The sequence below is a fragment of the Salpingoeca rosetta genome (assembly GCF_000188695.1).
Source record: "Salpingoeca rosetta unplaced genomic scaffold supercont1.11, whole genome shotgun sequence".
Classification (NCBI taxonomy): Eukaryota; class Choanoflagellata; order Craspedida; family Salpingoecidae; genus Salpingoeca; species Salpingoeca rosetta.
In genome coordinates, this window is record NW_004754923.1 from 935,287 (window position 1) to 945,286 (window position 10,000).

Consider the following 10,000-nt stretch of genomic DNA (forward strand, 5'->3'; position numbering starts at 1 on the left):
GAGCTGCAGCTTGCGAAGATTGAGTTCCGGGAGTCCGGCGGGCGATTGGCGGAGGACGTTGAGGCGGAGCTGGAGGAGCAGCGACGGCAGCAGTGCGTTGCGTCGGTGGTGTTCGTGGTATTGGTGGTGTTGATGTTGGTGGTCGTCGTCGTGGTCGTCGTGTTGATGTTCGTGGTATTGGTGGTGTTGATGTTGGTGGTCTTGGTGGTATTGGTGGTGTTGATGTTGGTGGTCTTGGTGGTCGTGGTGGTGTTGATGTTGGTGGTCGTGGTGGTGTTGATGTTGGTGGTCGTGGTGGTGGTCGTGGTGGTGTTGATGTTGGTGGTCGTCGTGGTGGTATTGGTGGTGTTGATGTTGGTGGTCGTGGTGGTATTGGTGGTGTTGATGTTGGTGGTCGTGGTGGTGGTGGTCGTGTTGATGTTGGTGGTCGTGACCTCTTAAACTCGTGCGTTTCCCAGTATCAATCTCTTGAGGTTACGCGGGCAGCTGCTTCTAGCAGGAACGCCAGGTTACTAATTTTTAGTCTTTTCACGTCGTATCCTACAAATTTAAGGTCACGCGCTATAGCGTAAGTAACATGACAAGCTGGTGGTGGTGTTGATGTTGGTGGTCGTGGTGGTCGTCGTCGTGTTGATGTTGGTGGTCGTGGTGGTGGTGGTCGTGTTGATGTTAGTGGTCGTGGTGGTGTTGATGTTGGTGTTGTGACAGAAGCGTTGATGTTTGCACAAACCTCTTCACTTTTCATCCCGTTGCCACTGCGTTCATGCTGCTCGCTCCGCCCCAAACAACACGCATAACACTACACCGCCATTGCCTACACGCTGTGCAGACACCTCACTGCGCTGACGGACCGGGTTGCTGTCCTTGATGGCGAACTGACGCGTGAACGAACGAAACGCGAACACCTTGAACGCGTTTTGCAGCAGTCCTCCGAGTACATTACAGAGCTTACGGCCAGGCTCCATAGGTTCGAAGACGCACATCGGGAGGCGCTGACTCGCGTGTACTGGTTGGAGCGAAAGCCCGTTCGTGGTCGCACACGCACACACCGAGCACGCACCCCCTAACGAAGATGTTCTTGTGCGCATGAGAGTGAGTGGGACAAGGGCAGAGACACACAGGGTGCGTGCGTGTGTGCGTTGGGGCCGGGGATGTACGGGTTGCCGGTGGCCATGCCACGAGCATGTTTCTATGTTTCTATTCCAAAGCTGTAGATTCAGACGGCAGAAGCACAATTGATCTTTGGGGAAACTGCCATGAATGTGCGCGATAGCGGTATATATTGTGTTGGTTACACTGGTGCGATGATGCTTGGGGCTGCTTCACATCGACACGCTGTGCGTGTCCACATGTATTCATGGTGGCAGCAGCGCAGTGCTGTTACATTACAACTCTGACTCATGCTCTGTGAGCTCACGCAAAACCCCGCCGCAAACGAACAGTGCGAAGCAAGCCCATATTCACAAACACAGAAAGGTCAGCAACAAAGAAGGAAGGGAGGGCGAGGGTTTGCAGAGAATGGCAGGCAAAACACGGTGCACACACACACACACACACACACACACACACACACACACACACACACACACACACACACAGCTGTGCTATGGATCTGCGGTCCGTGGTGCTTTGGGCTGCGATGACCTCGACGCCTGTGTACCCTGCTGCCCCTGCTGCTTGCGCTGTTGGTGCTGCTGCTGCTGCTGTTGTTGTTGTTGTCCCCGCCTCTGGCCTTTCCTCTTTCCGCCTTTTGATCCTCCTTTACCGTGTGCACCACCACCAGACTCAGCTCCTTCCTTCTGCTGCTGTTGCTGCTGTTGTTGTTGACCTTGCTGCGTGTCGGCGCCACGCTTGCCTCCACCCTTCTTCTGTTGCTGTTTCTTCCTCTGTTGCTGTTGTTGCGGCTGCTTTTGCGCCTTTGGTTGCTGCTGCTGCCTGTGTTGCTGCTGCTGCTGGTGCTCCTCTGGTGATATCGCCCTTCCATCAAACGTGATTCGGATTGCAGGCACTTTCCGTAGGACCTCAATTCTGCAATGTTGGCATTGTTTGCTGTGTGGGCATGTTGGGAGGGGGAACCGTCGTTCCCACGCTCATGCACGCAAATACCCACACTCACTCACTACATAAAGACACACTCACTCAATCACACACACACACACACACACACACACACACACACACACACACACACACACACACACACTCTCTCTCTCTCTCTCTCTCTCTCTCTCTCTCTCTCTCTGTCTCTCTCTCTCTCTCTCTCTCTCTCTCTCTCTCACCCACTACACAAAGACACACACTCACACTCACACAGACACACACTCACACAGACACACACTCACACACAGAATCACACCCTCTCTCTCTTACTCACACACACACACACAGACACACTCACTTGTCCAGCGGCTCTGGCTCGTCTGGCTTGGGGGCCCAGGTCTCTTTGACCCTAATACACGATGAAGAGCGTGTGCGAGAGAGTGACAGTGAGAGAGACACTGATAAATGAAGAACGTGGCAAGGTGAAGAACAACTTACACATACATGTACGATCACACGTACACATGCACGTATGTCAAAGCATGCACACATGCGCATGCGCACTGACATTCAGACCTCGAGTGGAAGATGTCGGTTTGCTGCGCAAGATCAAATGGCTGCTGCGTCATGGCGCGCTTGAGAATCTCCGCAATGGAGACCGCCTTGGTGGTGGCATGGCCCGTGCCCAAGACCACCACCTTGCCGTCCTGCATCAACTTCTGCTCCAGCAATGCAACGGCAGGCTGGATGGAGCTGCCGCTCTTTGTAATGAAGGTGAACACGTCCTTGTCCACCACATCGTCGGACTCCTCCGTTTGCACCTTCATGATGGTTGCATCGTTTACGCATGAGAGGAGAACCAGCAGACGTGAGAGGGAGAGAGCAAGGCAGCCAGTGTGAACAAGGAACCTCGCCGGCAAGCGGGGAAGCAACAGCAGCACTGATGAGCAGCAAACACGAGCACACCAACAAGCACGAGCACAAGCACACGAGCACACCAACCTTCTCGTAACGATCCATGGCAAGTCTTGGCGATTGGTGGATATTTTCAGCGATATTTCTGTACACCAGCAACGGCGATGATGGCGCGACAACAAAGACGCGGAGCACCGACAACGGCAGTGCTGCATGTGCCGCTGCGGCTGCACGATCTCTCCTCACACGCCCGTTCTGAGTGTGTCAAGGGGTTCATCAAGACCCTCCTCTTTCAACGACGCCAGGTGTGTGTGTGTGTGTGTGTCTGTGTCTGTGTCTGTGTGTGTGTGTGTGTGTGTGTGTGGACGCGCCCGAGACTGCTAGACCTGTCTGGCATGATAGATCTGGTTCTTGAAGGCTAGCCGGTTCGGCACATTTATTGGGTCGTCGCGTGGGCACTCAAACAGTTGACGATAATCGGGAACCCCGAGATTGCCTGCTTCCATGCATCCAGTTGAGCAGGCGGGTTGTCTGTGGGTGGGGAAGCATTTGATTGGTTCTCGATAGTAAACGTTTGCAAGTTCCTTATCTGCCGATCGGGACGCCGCGCCCCTCATCACACTACACAGGATGATTGCTCTCTATATGATCTTGTACGTGTAAGCCTACCCGGGAATAACTGTGAAAGTTGAGGGATCGTTGCCTATCAGCCCTCCACAGATCCGACAGTCCTACCTCAGACTTGTCCAACTCATCGCGAAAACATAAAGGCTTCATAAAGATTCCTCCCTGTAATTGCGGGTGAATGCTATGGTTTCCGCTCTAGCATGTTGGGCGACGAGTGGCCAAGCCGGCAGGATAAAATGAATGGCTCACCTTGTGTCTGTTGTGTCGTGGCCGGCAGTCCGTATCGAGAATAGGTTGTGCTGTCACGACCAGCGGTCTGTCAAGTTCATTCCCGTGCGTGTGTGTGTGTGTGTGTGTGTGTGTGGGTGTGGTGTGTGTGTGTGTGTCTGTGTGTGTCTGTATGTCTGTGTCTGTGTCTGTGTGTCTGTGTCTGTGTAAGTGTGTGTGAGAGTGTGTATGCATCCCTATATGAGTGTGTATGCATCCCTATATGAGTGTGTATGCATCCCTATATGAGTGTGTATGCATCCCTATATGAGTGCGTGTGTACATCCTGTGTGATCCCTGTATGGGCAGGTGTGTGCGTGATGTGACCGGTTTGCACCCGGTGAAACAGTGGATGCTGCGATGGTTGGATGTGCTGCACCCTGCACTTGGTGCATTGCATTGCATGTCGGCGAGAGCTCACGGCGCGTCCATGACACGTGCACGCATGTGATTGCAGATCCCTTGCGTCTATGAGCAGCTCAAACAACAAGCAGACGAACTCAGCGCGGAGGAGACTGGACCCTTGCGACTGCGTGCCAAGACAAAGCAGTTTGTCGCTTATGTGCAGGCACTCGAGTCGCTGTTCGACACACTCGACAGGGCCGTCGAGTCAGCGGATGCCGCCGTCATCCTTCTTGGCTCCACCCGCGTCACCCCATCGGAGGCATATTGGATCGACCTTCCCCACCAGGACGACCCAGCGCAGACAAGCACCTGCAAACAAGGGGCACAGCCACAGAAGCGCGAAGACCCCGCAAGGCTGTCACACACTGCGCCAACCCAAGCAATGCAACAACAAGTGGAAGCAGCTCCACACACCTTGCACGCTGCACGCAGTTCACATGCGTGTGGCGCAAAGCAACCGGCGCAGCCATCTTCGCAGCAGCAGCAAGGTCCGCATATGCGCCGCTTCGTGCTTGCGCCTCCGCCACCGCCGCCGTCATCGTCAGGTCGCTCAGCACCATCAGCACCTTCAGCGCAAGCACGGAGGCGAGGTGCCATGGGCGCGGCAGTGCGGCGGTTTCTCTTGGCCCTGTATGCAGCGCCACCAGAGGCCTTCCACATGGGCAGCAGCGCTGTCAAGCGCACGGGCCTACACGTGCTGCTGCGGACACGGGCGCAGCCCCGCAAGGGCAGCAGCGGTGGTGCCGGCACTAGGGATGTCGATTGCGACAGCGAGCGAGGTTGCGTGCCTGCTGGGATGACCGCGTGTTCGGCACGACTGGATGTACAGCGGCTGTTTGAGCGGTGTCGGCGCCGCACCATCCTGCGCTGGGACGATGATGACGGCGGTGGAGATGGCGACGAAAGCGAAGGCCGCGATGGTGGGCAAAATGAAGGTGATGACGAGAATGAACGCCGTGATGGTAATGATGGTGAAGGTGGCCATACCCGTGCTGATGGCAACGACAGTGCTCGCAGCCGCAACGATGGTGGTCACGGTGCAGGTGCGATGGTGTGGCTGGCGTGTGCGCACGCGCCGAAACCGGTGCACCCACCAGCAGTGAGGGAGCAGCGCACAGCAGCTACAGGCAGCGGCACGTCGACAGACTGGATGATGTGACGTGACCAGGCTCCTTGACGCGAGCCAAGTCCGCGTTTGTGTGGCATGCGTTGCTGCTGGTGTTGTCAACATGGTGCATGTCGGTTTACGCATCACGCTGACACAGCATTCGTAGTCTTTGGCATGCTTGCAAGCAAGCAATTTGACTCGAACACCCCCCCCCCGTCACACACACACACACACACACACACACACACACACACACACTCTCTCTCTCTCTCTCTCTCTCTCTCTCTCTCTCTCTCTCTCTCTCTCTCTCTCTCTCTCTCTCTCTCTCTCTCTCTCTCTCTCTCTCTCTCGTTTGCCCTCAACTCTCCTCTGTGTCATCGAGGATTATGCACGTGAGAGGCGCCCGTCTTGCCATGCGAATGCAACGTGTGAGCACAGGCCCATTATCCACTATGTAATTCGTCTCACGGCACAATTGAGATACCATTAAATGCTACGCACGAACAATCAAAAGGTCAAGAAGGCAACGACAACAACAACCAAGCAAGGCAACAACAACGTTGTGAAACACGCGCATTGTGGGCTCACCCTTCCACCGCCACACATGCGCACCTCAGAGCACAAACTCACTACGTATCAAGCGTATGTGCGCACGAACAAATGCACACAAAACAACAACCAAGCGACCCCCCATGCGTGGTGAACAATGCCCACGGTCGCCCACCCAATGACCCACCCATCCAACCAACCAACTGTAATCCATCCAATCAACCACCCAACCAACTATCCATCCATCCATCCATCCATCCACCGGCCCGCTATGACGTGAGCGAGGCCTCTGTCGCCAGCTGCAGCCCGTCCTTCGACCGCACCAGCGTCTGCACCCACGCGGCCTCGAGCGGCGTCAGCGTCGTGTCCGCGTGGAACGCCCGCAACAGCAGCCGCAGGTTTGATCGGAGGGTTGTCGCCGTCGCCACCAGCTGCTGCCGCCGCTGCTCCGTATCGCGCAGAACGCGCCGGCACAGCTGGTCCCGCTCCCGCGCCCGCTCCCGGCTCTTGCGCACCTGATTGCATGGAGCAATCGGGGGGGGGGGGGGTGATGATGATGTGAGGTGAGGTGAGGTGGGGTGGGGTGGGGTGGGGTGAAGGGAAGCAAAGTGTACTTGCTGGGGTGGCCAGGAGACACAAGATGAGACATAACCACCTTCATATCCAATGACTGAAACAACTTCGGCAACGCAAACGAAACAACACCACCAACAATCACCAACAACAACAACAACAACACACCACCAACAATCATCAACAACAACAACAACAACAACAACAACAACAACAACACACCACCACCACCACCACACTTACGGAAGCGTTGTTCTTCTCCCTGTATGACTTCCACCTCTCCAGGGCGGCCTCAAACGCTGCGTCGCTCTCAAACTCGCTTCGCTGCGGCTGCACAAACCGCGGAATGTTGCGCCGCCGCCGCCGACTCACGCCTCCGCCCGATGCCCCTGCTGTCATCGCCGTGGTCGTGGCCGTCAATTCGCTCTTTCGCGGCTGATGGTGCTGGTGCTGGTGCAAGTGGGGTGCTGCGAGTATCTGCTGACGGTGATGGTTGGTTGGGTGTGAGCTGGCGACGGTTGCGGCAACATGGCCATCAAAGCCGCCGCCACCATCCTCATCATCACCATCAACACCACCAGCAGCGTCGGGCACGCCAATGCCCGCGCCCTCCACCGCTGGCTGCACTGTGGCTGCGGCGGTGTGCAGGCGGGACGACGACACGGACGACGCTGACGATGACGACGTGGATGACGATGATGGCGGCTGCCGTCGCAGCCGCTGTCGCTGCTGCTGCTGCTGTGGTCGGCGGCGTGCAGGCTGGAGCGATGGCGGGAGAGAGGCGCCAGATCCCGGAGGAACAACAGCGGCACCGTTGGTTATCATGGCCTGGGCAAGGTTGCCGTGTGTGGCCATGCCTGGAATGAGGGGCGCCCCGGGCTGGTGGTGCAGCAGCAGCGTGCCGCTCGGTGTGACAACAGACATGGTCGGGATGACGGAGATGCCCTGGAGTGGGTTGGACGCCAGCGTGAGCAGCGGCGGGTGCGGCGTGGACACAAGGCCCGTGACAGACTGCGCCGTAGGCAGGGTGGGGAAGAGGTTTGGCGAGAACGCAACGTGCGCGCCTGATGGCACAGACGCGGTTGTCTGGCCTGACGACGACGTGGACACATACGCGGGCGGGGTCCCGTCAAAGCTGTGGGCGTCTTGACTGTGTGAATCGCGCGCATCTGTCGACGGCGAGAACGGGAAGAACGGCATCGACTCAGTGCCCTGGTGCTGCTCGGGATGGCTTTGATCATGATTGTCATGCGCGGGGTGGTCGTCATGATGATGGTGACGATGATGGTAATGATGGTAGTGATGTTCTTCGTGGTCATCACGATCATCACGATCATCGTGGTCGTTGTGGTCGTGCCCGTGGTGCTCGTCGGCATATTCTTGGTGGTCGTGGTCGTCATCGTGGCCGGGGTACTCTCGCTCGTACTGGTGATCATACTGGTGTTGCAGCGAAGCTTGCGCGAGAGGTACGACACCGCCGAGTGAGTCTGCCATGGTCAGGAACGGGCGCAGCTCTGGCGGAATGCTGTCGAAGCTTGTCTCCATCATGGCCGCCCACGGAAGCTGGGAGTCGCTCGCGTGCTGTTGCTCGTGGTTGTGCTGAGCAGGATCATAGTGCCCACCGCCAGAATAGCTGGGGAACGCATGCGTGTGTGGGGCATCCTCTTCGCCGTAACCGTCCTGCTCGTCATCGTCATCCATCATGGCGGTGTTGTCGTTGTCGTCGTTGTCGTCGTTGTTGTGGTCGTCGTTGTCGTTGGCGTGGTGATGCAGGCGGTAAGCAGTGGCTTGGGCATCATCAGCGCCATGGGTGGGATATGCTGCTGTGTCCGCTCTTGCTTGTGGGTCCCCCCTTACTTGTGTGTGCGTGATGTCCTCGCGCCTCGTCGAAGAAAGGTGCTGGTCAGCTTGGGTATCTGCGGTAGCGCCACTCCGTGCCGGTGACGCAGTCATTGCCGCAACCTCCTGCGCGAGGTGTTGAATATTCGAGTCTGAGGATTGCTGTCGCTGGTGGTGGTGATGATGGTGCTGGTGGTGGTGGTGATGGTGGTGCGTTGATGGGTCAGCGGTGGTGGTGCCAGGGCCCGTGTCATCTCCGCCTGTCGGTGAGCATGGTTGTTCGTGCGGAGGAGATGTGCTTGGACTTGACGCATTCACGAGCGTTGCCATCGAACCCGAGGTTGACGCGGGGAAAAAAAGGTGGCAATGTGCTGCTGTGCTGTGCTGTGCTTGGTGGTTTTGTAGCCTTGCCGCGCGTGCGCGCGCGTGCCCTTGCGTATGTGTATGTAGTGGGTGGTTGGCTGGTGGCTTTATGCAGTGGTGCTTGCGGCTGGTCCGTGTCGCGGTTAGAAACGGGGTCAAGCAAGCAAGGGAGCGTATGCCTTTTGTATGTTGTATGTGTGGTTGGCGTGGTCCACACACGCAGCCCCGAGAACACGAAGCAACACAAGAGAAGCAGGGGTTTGATGTCGAAAAGTGGTTATGATATCAACGAGAATCGGCAATGCTGGCGCTTTCATGACGACGCTGATGACGAGCAGCACTTGCCCAGCAGCGTTGGCTCGCTAGCACCTGAGGGTGTGTGTGTGTGTGTGTGTGTGTGTGTGTGTGTGTGTGTGTGTGTGTGTGTGTGTGTGTGTGTGTGTGTGTGTGTGTGTGTGTGTGTGTGTGTGTTGAGCAGGTGGTAAGTGTTGACTGCAGCATGTAGCGCAAACCACATCACGCAAGCCGCGTCACACAAGCCACATCACACGCGCCATGAGCGCAGGCATGTGTGTGCACGGTGGTGCCCCGTGGATTGACATCGCCAGACCTGGGAAAGACAGTCAGCGACAGGAGGTGGACATCGGATGGAAGCGCCGCCTTCGCCTGGGCACGTCGCAGTGCCATATTCTTCTCCACCTGCGAAAGGGCAAGAGCAAAACAAAGCAAACATCGAGGGCATGAGCAGCGTTGCTGGTGAGAACACACGCACGGAGGAGAAGGGGGGAGGGTCGAAGAGCGGCTGTCCCACACCAGCATGTAATGCACCTTGAGGAAGGCTTGCAAATGGCCTTGATAAGGACCTCCAGGCGTTGACTCAATCATGTACCTGTGTGTGTGTGTGTGGGTGGGTGTGCGTGTGGGTGGGTGCATGTGTGTGTGTGTGTGTACATGTCTCTCAGTCTCTCTGTCTCTGTGTCTGTCTCTGTGTCAGTCTCTGTGTCTGTCTCTGTGGCTGTCTCTCTGTCTCTCTGTTTGTCAGTCAGTCTCTCAGTCTCTCTGTCAGTCTCTCTGTCTGTCTCTGTGTGTGTGACTGCGAGATTGACGTGCATGTCGTGTCCCAACACAGTGTTGTGTCGCAGTCAGGCATGACACAACGCGATACCTTCCAAACTCTGGTAGCCAGGCTACCGTGCCGGCATCCGTCTCGGGCCAGTGCTTCGCCGTCTCCTTCAGCTTCTGCAAAAACTCTTTGCCGCTGCTCAGGTGCAGGTGTGCACATGTGTGAGCAAAGGTGTGCATGTGTGTGTGTGT

At 56.8% G+C, this 10,000-nt stretch overlaps 5 protein-coding genes across 5 annotated transcripts in view; 2 read left to right on the top strand and 3 right to left on the bottom strand.

Annotated features, from left to right (window-relative positions):
* Positions 1–1,403, top strand: part of PTSG_04906 (integrin linked kinase) — a 3,629-nt gene extending 2,226 nt beyond the window's left edge. The window contains exons 7-8 of the mRNA XM_004994166.1: positions 1–92; positions 830–1,403. Coding sequence (XP_004994223.1) covers positions 1–92; positions 830–1,067 — 330 coding nt within the window. The 3' untranslated portion in view covers positions 1,068–1,403. The remainder of the gene's footprint in view (positions 93–829) is intronic.
* On the bottom strand, positions 1,264–3,130 carry PTSG_04907 (uncharacterized protein). The gene is made up of 4 exons (XM_004994167.1): positions 3,043–3,130; positions 2,617–2,861; positions 2,399–2,449; positions 1,264–2,028 (listed from the first exon to the last, which is right to left on the bottom strand). The coding sequence occupies exons 1-4, from the start codon at positions 3,058–3,060 to the stop codon at positions 1,605–1,607; spliced, it is 738 nt and encodes a 245-aa protein (XP_004994224.1). The 5' UTR covers positions 3,061–3,130; the 3' UTR covers positions 1,264–1,604.
* On the top strand, positions 3,098–5,615 carry PTSG_04908 (uncharacterized protein). Its single transcript, XM_004994168.1, has 2 exons — positions 3,098–3,260; positions 4,307–5,615. The coding sequence occupies exons 1-2, from the start codon at positions 3,120–3,122 to the stop codon at positions 5,411–5,413; spliced, it is 1,248 nt and encodes a 415-aa protein (XP_004994225.1). The 5' UTR covers positions 3,098–3,119; the 3' UTR covers positions 5,414–5,615.
* A 565-nt stretch (positions 5,616–6,180) lies between these two features.
* On the bottom strand, positions 6,181–8,653 carry PTSG_04909 (uncharacterized protein; the record flags this gene model as incomplete). The annotated part of the gene is made up of 2 exons (XM_004994169.1): positions 6,181–6,426; positions 6,728–8,653. 2 exons carry the CDS (start codon positions 8,651–8,653, stop codon positions 6,181–6,183), a joined length of 2,172 nt encoding a protein of 723 aa, XP_004994226.1.
* Positions 8,654–9,048: 395 nt separating this feature from the next.
* Positions 9,049–10,000, bottom strand: part of PTSG_04910 (gamma-glutamylcysteine synthetase heavy subunit) — a gene marked incomplete at its 3' end in the record, with an annotated part of 1,561 nt that continues 609 nt past the window's right edge. Inside the window, exons 3-6 of the mRNA XM_004994170.1 lie at positions 9,852–9,944; positions 9,515–9,575; positions 9,297–9,385; positions 9,049–9,055 (exon numbers count right to left, since the gene is read on the bottom strand). Of these exons, the coding sequence (XP_004994227.1) occupies positions 9,049–9,055; positions 9,297–9,385; positions 9,515–9,575; positions 9,852–9,944 (250 nt within the window). The remainder of the gene's footprint in view (positions 9,056–9,296; positions 9,386–9,514; positions 9,576–9,851; positions 9,945–10,000) is intronic.